The sequence below is a fragment of the Pan paniscus genome, chromosome 12, assembly GCF_029289425.2.
Source record: "Pan paniscus chromosome 12, NHGRI_mPanPan1-v2.0_pri, whole genome shotgun sequence".
NCBI lineage: Eukaryota > Metazoa > Chordata > Mammalia > Primates > Hominidae > Pan > Pan paniscus.
The window spans coordinates 117,178,637-117,194,549 of NC_073261.2; the positions used below are offsets into that span (position 1 = coordinate 117,178,637).

Genomic DNA, 15,913 nt, shown 5'->3' on the forward strand with positions numbered 1-15,913 from the left:
GTGTCATCAGTTAATTGAGATATAGAACGGTTTCATCTAATTCACAAAATACCAGTATTTTCTTGAGAATTTAATTTGAGAAGCCCTAGTTTAGTAGAAAACTTGGGAAGGAATGGTAAAAAAAAAAATGCAACAGCCTTAGAGTTTGCCATGCAGGCAGAGATTATCAGTGATTCTCCATTCTAATCGTGCCATTCTATTTTTTCCCAATTTGTCAGGCTTTTAGAAGGAAGGTGTTTTCTTCTTTCTTCATGACTGATCATTTTTTAAAATTTTAGATTGTGTAAGAGCCACTGGACATTCCTTCCAGTGTAACACAGTCCCCAGCCCTCAGTGGTGTGGCAATCCTGCGAATCTGGCAAAGAGGATACCTGATTAGAGTTATTTTGTCTCAAGGATCACTTCTTCCTAGGGCCAGAAAACAGACTTGGCTGAGAAGGAAATTCAACTCGGGCTTTGAACGAATCTCCCGGATGTTATCCTCAATCCTCTGCTCCAATCAGAATACAACAACTTCATTTCCCAGAGGCTGCCAGCTTCCTGGGAAGGGTTTTCCTACCAGTGTAAATACACCCTGTGTGCTTCCATTTCTTAAAGACCTGCTTCGCAGCTATGTGCCAGGCTCTGCTCTTAGACTTCCACTTAATCAAGTCTTTGGAAATGTGCCCTTTTTTCCTGACTGTAAACGAGCACACTCAGGAGCTGCTGGCCAAACAGGTGAGCTGCACAAGAAATCAAGTCAAAACCAAACCAAACCAAAAGGGCATCTCTCAATTCTCTTTCTTGGTATGGGTGAACTCACTTCCCCACATGCAACCCCTCTGTAGACGCAGTCATACAGAAGGGTCCTCTGGATTCTGACTTCCAGAGCACGCAGGGAAATAGGGAAAAGGTGAGAAAAGGAACACTCAGCCACTGAATGGAGGGCTGGAAAACTACTTATTTTTCTGCATGGCAGCGAGGAAGTGAATCAAGACAGCCCCACCTGCCACCCCTGCAGGATGTAGGCGGCGATGGCTGCTAAAGGCAGGAGAAGACCTCTGGAAGTGGAGATTCCCTGGAGCGGGTTTTCCCCTCCAAACACAAAGCACTTATTAAATATGCACACGCTGTGTGACAAGCTGAGTTCTCAGCATCCCAGTAATGCCGGTTATAACCGTACTATCTGCCAAAAACTGGGGCAACCCATCCAAATTTAAAGACAACTAAGCCTCCACATCTTTTGAGAGGAAGCTCAAGCTATGGAAGTGACTCGAAGTGAAGTTTATGCTGTCAGCAAAGGATTACCAGACCTGTTTTCCACCTGCCATGGAAAGAGCCACTCACTGGCTTAAGCTGAGGCCTGGATCTAGGGGAACTCTCAATGAAGCAAATATGTCCCTTGACTTCAGAGCTGTAAAAGCATGAACTAGAACTTAGTTGTATGACAGTTTCTGCATTGAGGCAGTCAATCGGAGTTCAAACAAACAGCGAGTGGACACCAATTTGAAAGCAAACCACAGAACCACAGGTGTTGAGATCTGGAAGGTATTTAGAAGGGTGCCTAGTCTCATCTAATCTAACATTCCTAATATTAAAGACAGTGATGGCTGGATAAATTTGCTTCCCTTGGTCTACAGAACTCATACCCTCACATCCACGCATGGAAAGAATGTCTTTTTTTTTTTTTTTGAGATGGAGTCTTGCTCTGTCTCCCAGGCTGGAGTGCAGTGGCGTGATATCGGCTCACCACAAACTGCCTCCTCCGTTCAAGCAATTCTCCTGCCTCAAGCAATTCTCTCCTCCCAAGTTGCTGGGATACAGGCATGCACCACCATGCCTGGCTAATTTTTGTATTTTTAGTAAAGACAGGATTTTTGCCATGTTGGCCAGGCTGGTCTCGAACCTGACCTCAGCTGATCTGCCCGCCTCGGCCTCCCTAAGCGCTAGGATTACAGGCTTGAGCCACTGCATCTGCCCACAATGTCCCATTAAGATCCACACTGCATGGCCCTGGGGTCGCGGGGGCGGGGGGAGTACGGTGGTGATCACATGACCAGTGAAAGCTGGGTTTTGAAAATAGAAAATGACCTTCATTTCCAAGTTCAGAGACACATTCAATCCCCTAGACCAGAGGTCACCGAGAATCGCTCCACTGGGTATATACTGTTCTAGCTCCTCTCTCCCTTTCTAAATCGAAGTTGGCAAAAACGAAGGCACCCCCAGAGGAACACAATCCTTGCTGCTGTGACATGCTTCGGCTGGGGTTTTACTCTATTCCCTTATTCATAAGAACCTCAGGGCCGTTTCTCTGGACCCCATGTTGAGTGATGACATTTCTATAGGGGCCAGAAAAGCCCCTCTGAGCTCCTGCCCAGCTCTGCCTTCACCAGGGACTGGAGGGACAAGGGGCAGGAAAGACGGTTACTATCATCCACTCACACGCCCAAGGCTGCTGGCTTGCATGCACTACTAGGCCTCTGCTTGGGGAATGGGAATGCAAACAACCCTCAGCATCTCTCTAGCAACAAAAGGGCAACGACCTCGGCCTTGAGATGTTACCAAAGCTGTCTACCAGCCCATGTGGTTATCACCAGCTCTAGTCATGCCAGGTGAGGCAATAGTATGTATAACGCTGCCATGGAAAGAACAGTGTGGTGTGCAGGGCTGTGTCTGTGATCCAAGTTCCTGGCCTCTGAAAGCTAGATTGGTAAGGAACTTTATCCTGACCGGCTTTTCATAAGCTCAACATAGAGGGCTCTGTTTTTTCTTGCATAGACTCTGATAAACAGGATGATGGAAAGAGGCCTTAAAGTTGGGCACCATATGTTAAGATTTCGATAATAAAATTACTGAGATGTCTTTTCTCATGGATTTCTGGTCCCCAGAGTCCTGCCCATTTTTTTCTCTTAATGGAAAAGTAGAAATCTTCCCAAGTGAGATGTTCAATTTCCAGAGACAAAGAGAGCTGGGGGAGCAGTCTGCTGTTCTGTGCTTTCTGGAGCCACAGGCTTCTAAATAAAGACAACCTGGCTTATCAGTTACTCCTGACTCTGCTAGGGAGTGGAAGATAACAAGGACAAGACTCCATCTGGCTAAAATAAAAAATAAAAATAAAAAAAAAACATAAACAGGCTGCAGGTGCACCAAATCAAGATGGAGGCCAGCAAGCGTTTCTGACAGGGAAATTCTCTAAGACACATCCTTAATACCGTAACACACGGAGAACAACTCCTGCCCTCTAACTTCAGAAAGTCCTCCAACACCAACCTCACCTAATACAGCAGACACCATGGATTAAAAGAGAATACTTACGGTACCATGGGATATGGTCAGAAAACCATTTTTAACTGAACATTTCCTTTTCTGCCACACTTTTCGGATCCTTGTGGATAAGTGGGAGAAACAATAAGAGTTTAGACATTTTGGACACGAGATAACGAACGTACATTTAAACTCTAGCCACACCCCCTTACGTACCCGTCACTCTTCTTGTAGAGGCTGCCGTTCCGCTCGGTCCCATGTTCCTTGTTTCCCTGAGGCTGATGTAAGCTATAAGCTGTGCTCTGACGAAGTTGGGAGTCCTAAAAAATGGTGAAGAGTGTGTTTTTAATCTTGTCCAGGTCCTAATTTTTAGAAAAGCAGTATACAAAGGAAACTTATGCCTAATGTGTTTTTTTTTTTTTTAACAACAACAAAAATTGGAGAAATTTCCCCTTCTCAACATAGCAAAAAAGGGACATCAGATTCTGCTCTAGGAACTGATAAATGCCATCTATCAGGCTGGAGAAGGAAATGTCAGGAAACCAATATTCCCAAACTGGCTGAAGGAATGAGCCCTGGAAGTTTCCAGGTTTTATTTCATTATGAGCCTTAACCCCCTGACAATGACACGAGGCTCCCACTACGGCCACAGTAGCGCTCGAGGAGGGAGGTGATGCAGTGAGTGGAAAGGCAGGGGCTTCCAAGCAAAACGACAAAATCAGCTTTCTGTCCCTTACTACAGAACCATCACATAAGCTCTCAGCCTCAGTTCCCTTCTTGGGCAATAAGAAAAGAATACCCAGTAAGGCCAATAAACAGTAAGGACTCAATAGGATCACACATGTGAACATCAACAAGTACTGCACAAATCTTCACTTCCTCACTCCACCAATCTTGAGTAAGGGGGGTCTGACCCTGACCAAGGGAGCTTAATCATAGGTAAACCATCCACATGGTCAGCTGAGAATCTGATTGAATCTACCACAGTTGGGAAATTCCAGCCTATCAGCTTCTTAGGGTAAGCGGGGACTAGCAATGAACACCCAGGGCCCAAGTCCAGTGTCTGGCATCCAACAGGTGGCTCAACTGGTGTTTAACAAATGATATCAGGCTGGGCGCAGTGGCTTATGCCTGTAATCCCAACATCTGGGGAGACCAAGGTGGGCGGATGGCTTGAGCCCAGGAGTTCAAGACCAGCTTAGGCAACATAGCAAGACCTCGTTTCTACAAAAAATACAAAAATTAGCTAGGTGTGGTGGCAGGCGCTGGTAGTCCCAGGTACACGGGAGGCTGAAGCAGGAGGACTGCTTGAGCCTGGGAGATCGAGGTTGCAATGAGTCATGATAGCACCACTGCACTCCAATCTCAGTGACAGAGCGAGACCTTGTCTCAAAAAAACAAAAACCAAACAAAACAAACAGTAGCAGACACTCTGAGCTGAGAGTAGGAGAGGCCACCAGTGCCAGTGCAGGAAATTCTATTTCCCTGAGACTTAAAGGAAACGAGAGGGGAGCAAGATGTGAACCAAGTGTTCACAGGTCAACCAGGAAAGGGCCGAGGGCTGCTCGTAGGTATTTAATGAGAACGCCTATCCAGTTCATTCCATAATGGGAGAAACAGGGACACAATGAAAATAAGCGGTTTGCTCCAGGTGCAGAGCTCCTTAAAGCAAGAGCAGAGAGTGGAATGGAATCCTGCCTTCCACTCTGAGGCTCCTTCCATTACACCATCTTCTTTCCCCAGAGAACATCCTCAGAGTCTAGGGCCACTCTCATCATTGCCACTGAGCAGCTCACCATCCTTGGAGAACGAAGCACATCCCCAAACGATGAAAGAACTAACACAGGAAACTCAGTGTGATGGAAGCTGAGAACAAGAGCACTCAAGAACTGAAGAGTCAAAGGGAGAAAAGCACAGGAAAAAGCAAGTTTTAAGCATGAAGGCCAGAACTGGCACAGAATCAGGGTAGGATCTTCAAGGCAAAGTGGATAGCACACAGAAGACACAGGGAGGTCACGTGGTCAGCACCCAGGGAAGCTGGACAAATACTGCATCTGAGGCAGTAAGGCCCAGGGGTGGACAAGACGGGCTGGAGTCAGAGTTTCAACTGCATCCCAAGGCACAGGCAGCCTCTTGGATTTCTGACAGTTTGAAAAAAGATTCTGAAGCACAAAACTTTTTAATTTTAATGAAGTCCCATTTACCTACTGTTTCATTTGTCACTTGTACTGTAAGGGTGCTATCTAAGAAACTATTGCCTAATCCAAGGTCTTGAAGATTTATACTTATAAATCTCTTCCAAGAGGTTTATAGTCTCAGCTCTCATTTAGCTCTTTGACTCATTTTGAATTAATTGTGATTATGGTGTGTGGTAAGGGACCAAGTTCCTTCTTTGCTTGTGGCTATCCAGCTGCCCCAGCACAATTTGTTGAAAAGACTACTCCTTCTCCATTGTCTTGGCACCCTTGTTGAAAATAAATCGTCTCTAAATGTAAGGATTTATTTCTGGACTCTCAGCTCTATTTCATTGGTCTATATGTCTCTCCTTATGCCAGTACCACACTGTCTTGATTATTACAGCTTTGTGGTAAGTTCAGAAATCGGGAAATGTGAATCCTCCAACTTTGTTCTTCTTTTTCAGGATTGTTTTGACGATTCTGGGTCCTTTGCGTTTCCACATGAACTTCAGGATCAGCTTGTCAATTTCTGCACAAAGGCAGCTGGGATTTCTGATGGGGACTGCACTGAATGTGTAGATCAATTAGGGGAGTACTGTTATCTTCACAATAAGTCTTCCAACCCATGCACATGAGTGTCTAGCACTGACTTTTTAAACTCTGCCAAAAAAGAAAAACCAAAAAACTCCACGTGAGCAATCAGTAACGTGCGGAGGCACTCTCCATTACTGAACTGACAACCAACCCTGAAACAAGCAGAGCCCAGGAGGGGAGAAATGAACTCATTTCCACAGAAAGTTCACACAGCACTTGAGCCTCTGGATAAACTAGGGCACACACGCATTCATGGGATGAGGATGGTCCCAGCTTCCACATTTTCTCAGAAGGGCGGAACATCGGCACCAAAATTCAGAGCAAATCCAGCTTTCAACGTTGCTGAGAACAACGCTGTGGAAGGAATGTGGAGAAATACTGCTCACCTGTACAGCGTCTCTGTGAAAGACTAAAAATAAACCTGTCAGGAGACTCAACTGCACAACCAAGAAATACGTCTATTGATTTGGGGGAGAAAAAAAGCCCTGCACAAAGTAAGTGGTGAAATCATGTGACAACACCGCTAACACTGTTTGTGCCGCGCATATTAATCAGAGCGATTTTCAGGTCTCACGTACAGGATGAGGGACATTCTTCTCAACAGAATCAGACCCTATGCCAGAAGGTGACAAAGAAATCACCCTGTTTTATTCTTTTCTTTAGGCCAATTAAAGCATGCAGGCAAATCTGAATTAAGCTGGCCTATAAAACTTCACATTTGTAAAAAAGAGGAATATAATCCGTTTAACATAAAATTGAAACTGTTTTAGCGCGAATTACTTCAGCATCCTCTAGGTGACTCCCAGGCGACCCAGTAACAATAGCCTTTGTTAGCCTGTACAAAACGCCTGACCAGGTGAAGGCCTGACAGATAAAACCGGCCCTTTCACATGACCAAGGTTCTGATTTTTAGAATACTATGCAAGGAAAAAGAACCTCTCCTTCTGGAGAGAGGAATAACATAAAAAGTAAGAGAGGCCAGGGCGGTCCATGTTGCCCCAATTCCTGGAGACTCCAATGTACTCTCCACTTTCCTAAGAGAGATGAAGACAACCTAAGCTCGACTGACAAAGCCTCAACGTGCAGGGACTGTTTGTGTGCCTGAGTATGCAGGGTAGGCGGGCACTTGGTGGAACCTCAAAAGGCTTTCATGAAATTCTATCAGTGTCCAATATCCTCTGTCCTGTGACACCCAGACAAGTTCTCAGAGCTCAGGCATCATCCTTGATCTTAACTTTTCTGTGGCCCTATGAAGTATCAGCCATTGGGTCTGGCCAACATAGAATCTGCCCAGATGACCAGTAGAATCCTTGAGCTGTCTAAGACTCTAGGATAGCTTAAAAGCTGACATTTTGCCCACTTCTTAGAAAGTCAGTGTCCAGACAATTCCTGTGATTGACAAGCTTGTCGAGGAGTCATTTTTGGAAGCTTAAAATTTCTCTGCCCAGGAGGGCTGTGATGTCCAATTCATTCCCCATCTTCTGAAGATACGACAGGTGTGTCCACCCACATGGGCACAACTGGGAGCTGGAGGCCTTGCTGAGCCAAGCACTGAGCCATGGTCTAAGAACAATGCTCTCAAATATCGTTACCACCTATTCTCCATTATTTAAGGGTAATTTTTAAAAGACTCCGGAGAACCAGTTTGACATGGAATAGATCAGGGTCAAATCCTGGCTCTGATGCCACTGTGTGAGCCCAGCAAGGGCACTTATCCTCTCTCTCTCACAGAATGAAGTTGCAGACATGGCTGGCTGGGTGCGGTGGCTCACGCCTGTAATCCCAGCACTTTGGGAGGCGGAGGCAGGCAGATCACGAGGTCAGGAGCTCGAGACCAGCCTGGCCAACATGGTGAAACCCCGTCTCTACTAAAACTACAAAAATTAGCCAGGCGTGGTGGCGCGTACCTGTAATCCCAGCTAATTGGGAGGCTGAGGCAGAAGAATCACTTGAACCCAGGAGGCAGAGGTTACAATGAGCCAAGATCGCACCACCGCACTCCAGCCTAGACGACAGAGGGAGATTCTGTCTCAAACAAACAAACAAAAAGTTGCAGACATGGGCAAACATTGCCTACCCTGTAAAGTGGCTTGTAAGGATCGTTGGCCACACTTGTAAAGTGCCTGGAAAACCTGAGAAGTGAGGTAAACAGGAAATGCCCTGCAATGGACAGGAACAGGTCCCTCCTCCCCTAGAGTGAGGGGACCGTGGAATGTGACGCAGGCTGGACACAGAGAGGTGGGTGAGAGGCAGGTGAGGCTGGAAGGCCTGGGTCAGGAGTAAGAGGAGAAGCCTAGAGCTGGGTATGACAGCATCTTGAGTCAGATAGGGAGGAAGGAAGAGGGGCAAGAGCCATGAAGACATAGGGCCAGAGGACGGACCAACAAGGAGGCTAAGGGATATGCCACACACAACAACAGCAGCAGTATCCATTCCTGTTGAACCTCTAAGAGCGCGACACCAAGAGGGAAGGGAATTTGGTCACTACGGTATCTTTACCACCTAGGAGCTCAGTATTTGTTGAATGAACTATTAAGATAGTTTATTAATATTTATTAAGATGATTAATAAATAATTTTATTATTATTAAGATAATATGGTAAGTGCTCTACAGAAATGATCTCTCAGATCTCCTGAAAACTCTGAGGTTGGCTGTATTATTCCTATTTGACAGACGGGGAGACCACGACATGGAGAGGTCCAGGAACCTGCCCAGTGTCACAGGGCAGGGTAGGAAGTGGGAGACCCAGGATTCATATACCAAGATCCATGCTCTTCTGCTCTGCTAGACAGCTCCCCAGGCAACCCCGTCCTAGTCAGAAGCTGTCCTCTCCACCAGCCTCACCTGCTGGGACTCTGCTAACTCCTGCCCCACCCCCAGTTTTTCGTTTTTGTTTTGGAGATGAGGTCATGCTCTGTTGCCCAGGCTGGAGTGCAGCAGTGCGATCTTGGCTCACTGCAACCTCCACCTCCCAGGCTCAAGGGATCCTCTCACCTCAGCCTCCCGGGGAGCTGGGACTACACGTGCATGTCACCACAACTGGCCAATTTTTTTGACTTTTGGTAGAGATGGAATCTCACTATGTTGGCCAGGATGGTCTTGAACTCCTGGACTCAAGCAATCCACCTGCCTTAGCCTCCCAAAGTGCTGGGCCTATATCTGTGAGCCACCATGCCTGGCCTGCTAACTCCTAATCATCCTTCTAAGCCCCATCCCAGGTATCACAGCCTTTGGGAAGTCATCCCTGATGGCACCTGCCCAGCCCACACTGGGCAGACACTGCTTCCTGGAGCTGATGTCCACGAGTGCTCTCATCACACTGCGCCCCAATTGCTTCTCTGTCCCCACCCCCAGAGCATGAGCCCCTGAAGAGATGATAACCAGATCCATCTTGTTCTGTTGTGTTTGTGGAGTGCTGGCTTAGGGTAACAGTGGAAGAAAGGGTAGCTGGATGTGTGAACCAACAAACGAGTCCTCCACTGAGGGTGACATGGAGGCCAGAGCCAGGCTACCTAGCAGCTTGGCAGGAGAGGCAGGCAGGTGGTCCCTGGCAGAGATCTCTGTGATGAAGGCCAGATTTGGGCATGTAAGATACGCGAACCCAGAGACAGAAGAAAATTATGGCTGTGGTGGACCTTGGCTGCCTGGGTGGCACAAACTGTTCTATCACATCCTACTAGACAGGATGCTCGAAAAAGAGGGAGCAAAAGAGAGAGAGAGACAGAGACAGACAGAGAGAGATAGACAGACACAGACAGACAGAGAGAGAGAGAGCAACCATACTTGAGATCTGCAGAGTGGAAAACCACGGTGGTTTCAGCATTCAGACCTGTGAGGCCATGCCCCAGAGCCCGATCCTCCCCATAGAAGCACACAAGTCTGGGTTCTCCACATCAAACAGCAGAGAGAGCCTGCACACAAGTGATGAGGCTTTGGGACTCCGCCAGCACCCCAACAGGGTCCATCCTGGCAGAACACCATCGGATGGACGACGTGGGATGGGGAAGGCAGGAGGCGAGGCTGACGGGGAGAGAGCTCAACCAAAGATGAGCAGTGCCAACGAGTTTAACTGTGTAGATAGGATCTTCTCCAAAAATCAAACACTATGGTACATAGGTCAATCCTCATTGTATAATATTGCACTATGGGTGGTCACTGCACAATTTTTCAACTTTTCTCCAAGTATGAAAACATTCACAAAGAAAAATAATGGAAATACCAAAGAGTAGTATTCTCCTTACAGAGAGCAGAAAATATCAAGCACAAAACATGAATGGCCAGTGATTGGGAGGTGTGAGGTCACTGGGACCAGAACGGCACAGGCTCCACACTAAAACAAAGCTGCAGGTTCACAAGGAAACAGCAGCGCGAAGCTACCACACTGGAATGGCCACTCTTCATTCCTTCAATAACTGATGCTTGGGATTTACAGGAAGAGAATGAGGAGCACTGGCTTCTACCAACCATCAAGGCAGTTTCTTTGGGGCATGTTACTTAATTTCTATCAACTGTTATTACACAGGTAGGGTTAGTGTTTTTATAACACTGAATAAAAATCCTCTTAACATCTTCAGTTGTCTAAGTCACAGAAAAAAATCCAACCAAAGGGAATGACGGCCTAAACAATAATGACCAAATGATCAATTCTTATTGCAAATTTGAGGTATACAAGATGGAACCCCCATCATAAAAATCATTTTAAAACAGAAAATTTAGCATTTTCACATCTGCTTATTACTTGCAACTGTGTTCAAAGATTGCCCAACTTGCTGAATGCCATCACCTAAAAGCAACGCAGAGCATGATACACAGAAAACACAACACGCCCACAACTACGAGACTGTTGAGTTAGGTCTTGACAAGGAGCCAACTGGGCAGACAGCCAAAGAAGAATAGTAAAGGAGGTTCATTTGATCCCTCTGTGCAATCAGGGGCAGATGGGCTGGTTAACAAAAACAACAAACTATAAAGAACTTCTGGTCTGTGCTGGTAAATTTGTTATTACTTTCCTGCGAAGCTGTAAATAACCAGTTCTCTCACAACAGCCCGTTTTCCCAAACCTCCTAATTCTGCACAGCCACAGCAAACACAGCCTTTGCACTGTGCCCAGAGGGCTATTTGGCCCCAGCAGCTGCTCTGCCTTATTTTAAACCTGAGCTTTGCTTCATGGGTTGGATCTTCCTTCTTAGACAAAGGCAGTTCTCGATCATTTCCAACGGTGCGCTGGGGAGCAGCCACCTTGGACGGCATTCTGGCTCCCGCCCTCGCACTACCTCCTCCTCGTTACCGCTAGCCCACTGTTTTCTCCTTACGCCAAGTTTTTTTTCTTTTGCTTATTGGGAATATCAAAGCGTCAGGGCCTACATTCTCTAGACTAGGAGGAAGTCACCGTGTTGTAGGTCATTTCTAGCACTAAATATAACCTTGCTCTGCCAGTGTCTCACTTAGTTGACCCATGTTTACCAAAATCCTACTAAATGAGCGCTGTGGCACTACAGTGTGATGGAAGAATGGCTCAGAAGGCAGGGTGGCATCCTCAGGCTGCTCGAGGTCCGGCTGGTGAAAAGGCATCTGTGCACTTAAGGCACAACCAACACTCAAAAAGAGGAATAGGCTGTGATTCAAATGGGGCTTTCAAACAGGACGTGCTCTGTGAACTCAGATCACTGTGGGCTGGGGTGATCAGAGGCAGCGCTCCAGAGGTGGGGCTTCAGAGGGACTAGAGAGATGTGCAGAATTCAGCCACTCAGGGGAGAGAAAGGGAGGGAGGGAGGGACCTGCTTCATCTTCATAAAGGAACAGCAGCAAAAGTGTAAACTGTAAACCCAGAAAATGTCCACTTCCCTAATATTTATGCAAACTCTTCAGCCTTTAATAAAGTCTACAACAATGAAAGGTGAGGGGTTAAAATAAAAAATGCTACTAACCATCAATATATAAAAGGAATATATATATGTATGTTCACGAATAAAACATGCAAAATTCTGCAATTTATTAAAATACTGAACTACTTACTCTCCTAGACTTCGGTCACAAAAGGTAAACGCATTTGGGAGAAAAACAACAATATTCAGTTATAGTACAAGAACTTACAATAAAATAGAGCTCACCAAACTGCCAACAGGGAACTTTATGCTGTCAAGTAGTTTAGCAATTTCTCTAAAATCACTAGATATATGTTTAGATACATTCCTTTTATTAACAAGGAAATGGATTTATACTAAATTCACATTATGATACCCACATTGTAGTGAAAATATAGTAAAATTATCTTTAAAACTTACTTTTTAAAAACAAGTCCCCACAACATAAACTGTCCCTGCTGACGTGTTAGCACACAGAGACGTCATTACAGAAAGAGGGGAAGTAAGAGAACTAAGGATTTCTGCCTGTCATGATGGAGGCAGCTGTAAGAAAAGCTCATGCCTCATATTTTATAGAACACAACCTCAGGGCTGGCAGAGCCCCAGCTGGTCCCCTGCTACGTGCCTAGGCCCAAAGGGGCAGAGTCCATGTATGTCAGGGGTAGGGAAATGACACAGGGCCAGGTACAGGATAAATAGCACAAATGACACATGGTCTCTGTGACGAAGCCACTGAGAGCTCCTTATCTAGCAACTGACAGAGCACAGGGTTTATACACCGCCATTAAGGCCATGCATGTAGTAAATGCTTCCTCCTGAAATAAACATATTTTAAAAGATGGTTTTATAGAACTAAATTGCAAGAATACATTAAATGTTTTACTGGTGCCTGACACAGCCCGGGTGAACTGTGAGCTCCTAGAAGACATGAACTTCATGTTCTTCAGGCCCAAAGCCTCCAAGAATGGGGTGAAAACTGCAATCTTTCAAAATTAAATCCCCTCACCTCTTTCTGTTCAACCTGCAATGCGGATTTCAAAATATCTCGAAGCTGTATCAACTGCCTTCTTTCTTCATCCTGGGCCTGTTTGATCTTTAAAAACACACACACAACAGAACGAATCAGAAAATTAAGACTGAGGTACAGTGAAACGTTGGTGCTCATGGGGCCATTTCCACACAACGTGACAACTGCCTCCCTCGCTGGTCAAACCTTCCCTCCCACCAAGACAGAGGACAGGCGTGGGAACGCCACACTCCACGTGGGCGGCACGGCATGGCATGAAAACACAGGATTACACAGAAGTGACATTTAGATGAAAATGTCTGTTGCATTAAGATGGTTTTAAACCACAGTGGGAGGGAAGCTACTCACCGTGTGAAGATCCGTAGACAGCGTTTCAATGGAAGGTTTGAGGCTTTCCACGGCTTTGAGTCCATCCTGAAAAAAACTAGCAGGAAAAAGAAACAGAGATGACACTTCACAAAGGAAAAAATAATTTTGTCAGACAGATTAAAAAACTTCTTTAAAGTGACTGAAGTCATTATGTAACTCCTGGGGGAAAAGACTGTATGAACAGAACCTTAAAATATCAGGCAAACCAAGAATAAAATGACACTCAAAATTAGCAGAAGCGAACAGAAAAGGAAATGCAATAAGCTTAAGTATTTGAGATTTTTCTCGACCCATATAAAATGAGGCCTTGAGTTTCAGTTTATAACGGGAGAGGTTCTGCATCTGAAGCCAGAAAGGCCATGGGGCGCAAGTGGAAGACACTGAAGAATGTGCCGCAACAGGCGACCGCGACATGGAAAAGAGAAGGAATGCAGAGGCTGGGTGCGGTGGCTCATGCCTATAATCCCAGGGTGAGGGACTTGGGGAGGCCAAGGTGGGAGGATCACTAGAGACCAGGAGTTCCAGACCAGCTGGCCAACATAGCAAAACCCCTAAAAATACTCTATTAAAAATACAAAAAAAAAAAAGAAAAAAAACAAATACAAAAATACAAAAAGCTACTACTCGGGAGGCTGAGGCACAAGAATTGCTTGAACCCGGGAGGTGGAGGTTGCAGTGAGCCGAGATCATGCCACTGCATTCTGGCCTGGCGACAGAGTGAGACTGTCTCTCAAAAAAAAAAAGGGAGAAAGAGAGAGAGAGAAATAATGCAGAAAAGAACCAACCAAGCAGCTTTGGTGGCCACACTGTATCTGCGGGGTAGGAAACCGTGGGTAGAGAACTTGAGATCAAATATCAAGAGGAATTTTTTATTTTAAGGCTGAGAACTCAGTGCTGTGAGGTCACCTATAACAAGTGATTCAGGAAATACAACAGAGGCTGGACAAGTTTTTCTGCTGGAGCCATGGGCTGGTGTTCAGCGCTGCCTCTGGAGGGTGCTGTGTGTAACCCTTTTGAGAGGAATGAAGAACGGGCATTTCCATGAGCTAAGGAGAAAGTTCTAACCTGTAATGAGGCCTGATGCGGCCCCAGCCTGCAGCTCCAGCCTCAATCCACACCATTCCACCCTCTTCATTCACTCAGTTCCAGACATACTGGCCTTTTCTCCCTTCCTCCATGACCACCAAGTTCTCCTGCCCCTGGCCCTCTGCATTCTGTTTCTTCTCTCTAAAGCCTTCTCCTAAGGTGTGTCTGCTTCACCTGGCTGATTCCCACTCATTCTTCAAGTTTTAGGTTAAACATCCCCGGTTAGTGAGGCCTTCCATAATCCCCTACAAGTTATTCCCCTATAAGAGGCCTTCTTATACTTTCTCAGAGCATTTTGTATTTTGCTTCAAAACACTTGCTGTAACTGCAATTATGTATTCATTAGTGTGATTGTTTAAAACAGAATTCCCTCATTAGATCTGAAGTTCTAGGAGGCACAAAGTACCCACGAAGTTTGGTGTATTTCAAGCATATGCCATTTATTGAATGAATAACTTAATGAAGGATGGACTGTCACCAACTTTAGCCAGTTTATTAGATACCAAGGAGACTATCTTTAAAAAGTGATCTGGGTTTCACATATGTCATGTGAGGTGATGTTTACTTCTTTTAAACTCAGCAGTAGCTCTATGGGTGTTTCCCAGACCAAATGCGTCACACACAGAAGGCGCCGTGAAAACACTGCAGCATGGCCTTTAATGCAGCAACTCCAAGGAGGAAGGAGAGGGACACACAGGCCGTGGGGCATGAACTCTGACCAGTGTTTGTTAGGAGTCACAGAGGTCAGGATGCTAGAATGTCTTCATTCACCTTTAGACAGACACATCATTCTTTATTTTATACTCTTGTTCCTGTATTTTAATACGTTTTTTTCTGAATATAGAATATGTTTCTGAACTCATCTAATTCTTGTATTTTATTTACATGTTTTTCTTTATGTAACTATTTTCTTAATCACTTCAAATTCTTGTGAAATAGGAGGACAGAGATCTCTAAAATCTAAGATAAGGAGTAGGAAAAATATTACAGGTGATAAATGCAAAACCACCCAGGGAGAGGGAGCAGGTGTACAGCTCCAAGAATCTTTGCGACCTGGCAATTCTCCCTACGGTCAGACAGAGAGCGAGAGTGAGAGCGCGTGAGCATGAGCCCCGTAGTGGAATCAAGTGCTCAGAGACTTCTCATCAGGACGCTGTTTCCAGCATGACGATGAATGGTGTACTTGTAATAACAATATGAATTTGGATTTAGATTTAGATTTCATCTTTGTAATAGCCCAGCCAATCTTCACCATCCACCTACCTGGAAAATCTCCTCCCTCTGATTTTTCAAAGTGCTGACCTTCCCGTACCCTCCTTGAGGTGTGTCTTGGCACCCAGACGCCCCTTCAAAGTGCAGTCAGCCCTGGCATCAGGAGAAGCTTCAAGAAAAGGAACACTATTCCTTCTCCACTGGCTGCTGTCCCTATGACAGTCCTAACTATATAGCCCCAGAAAATTTTCTTAAGTTGAGCCCATTAACACCTTCCCAAGCTTCACAGAACTTTTACCATCAACAATACCCAATCAAATTTTGTTGTCTATTAAACATT

The 15,913-nt window shown here is 45.6% G+C and overlaps 1 protein-coding gene across 3 annotated transcripts in view; it reads right to left on the reverse strand.

Annotated features, from left to right (window-relative positions):
* Positions 1-15,913, reverse strand: part of ASAP2 (ArfGAP with SH3 domain, ankyrin repeat and PH domain 2) — a 199,520-nt gene that overhangs the window by 58,046 nt on the left and 125,561 nt on the right. For all 3 annotated transcript variants that reach the window (XM_034952586.4, XM_055108257.2, XM_034952582.4), the window contains 4 exons: positions 13,255-13,330; positions 12,886-12,972; positions 3,460-3,563; positions 3,295-3,364 (listed from right to left, as the gene is read on the reverse strand). In XM_034952586.4, coding sequence (XP_034808477.1) covers positions 3,295-3,364; positions 3,460-3,563; positions 12,886-12,972; positions 13,255-13,330 — 337 coding nt within the window. The remainder of the gene's footprint in view (positions 1-3,294; positions 3,365-3,459; positions 3,564-12,885; positions 12,973-13,254; positions 13,331-15,913) is intronic.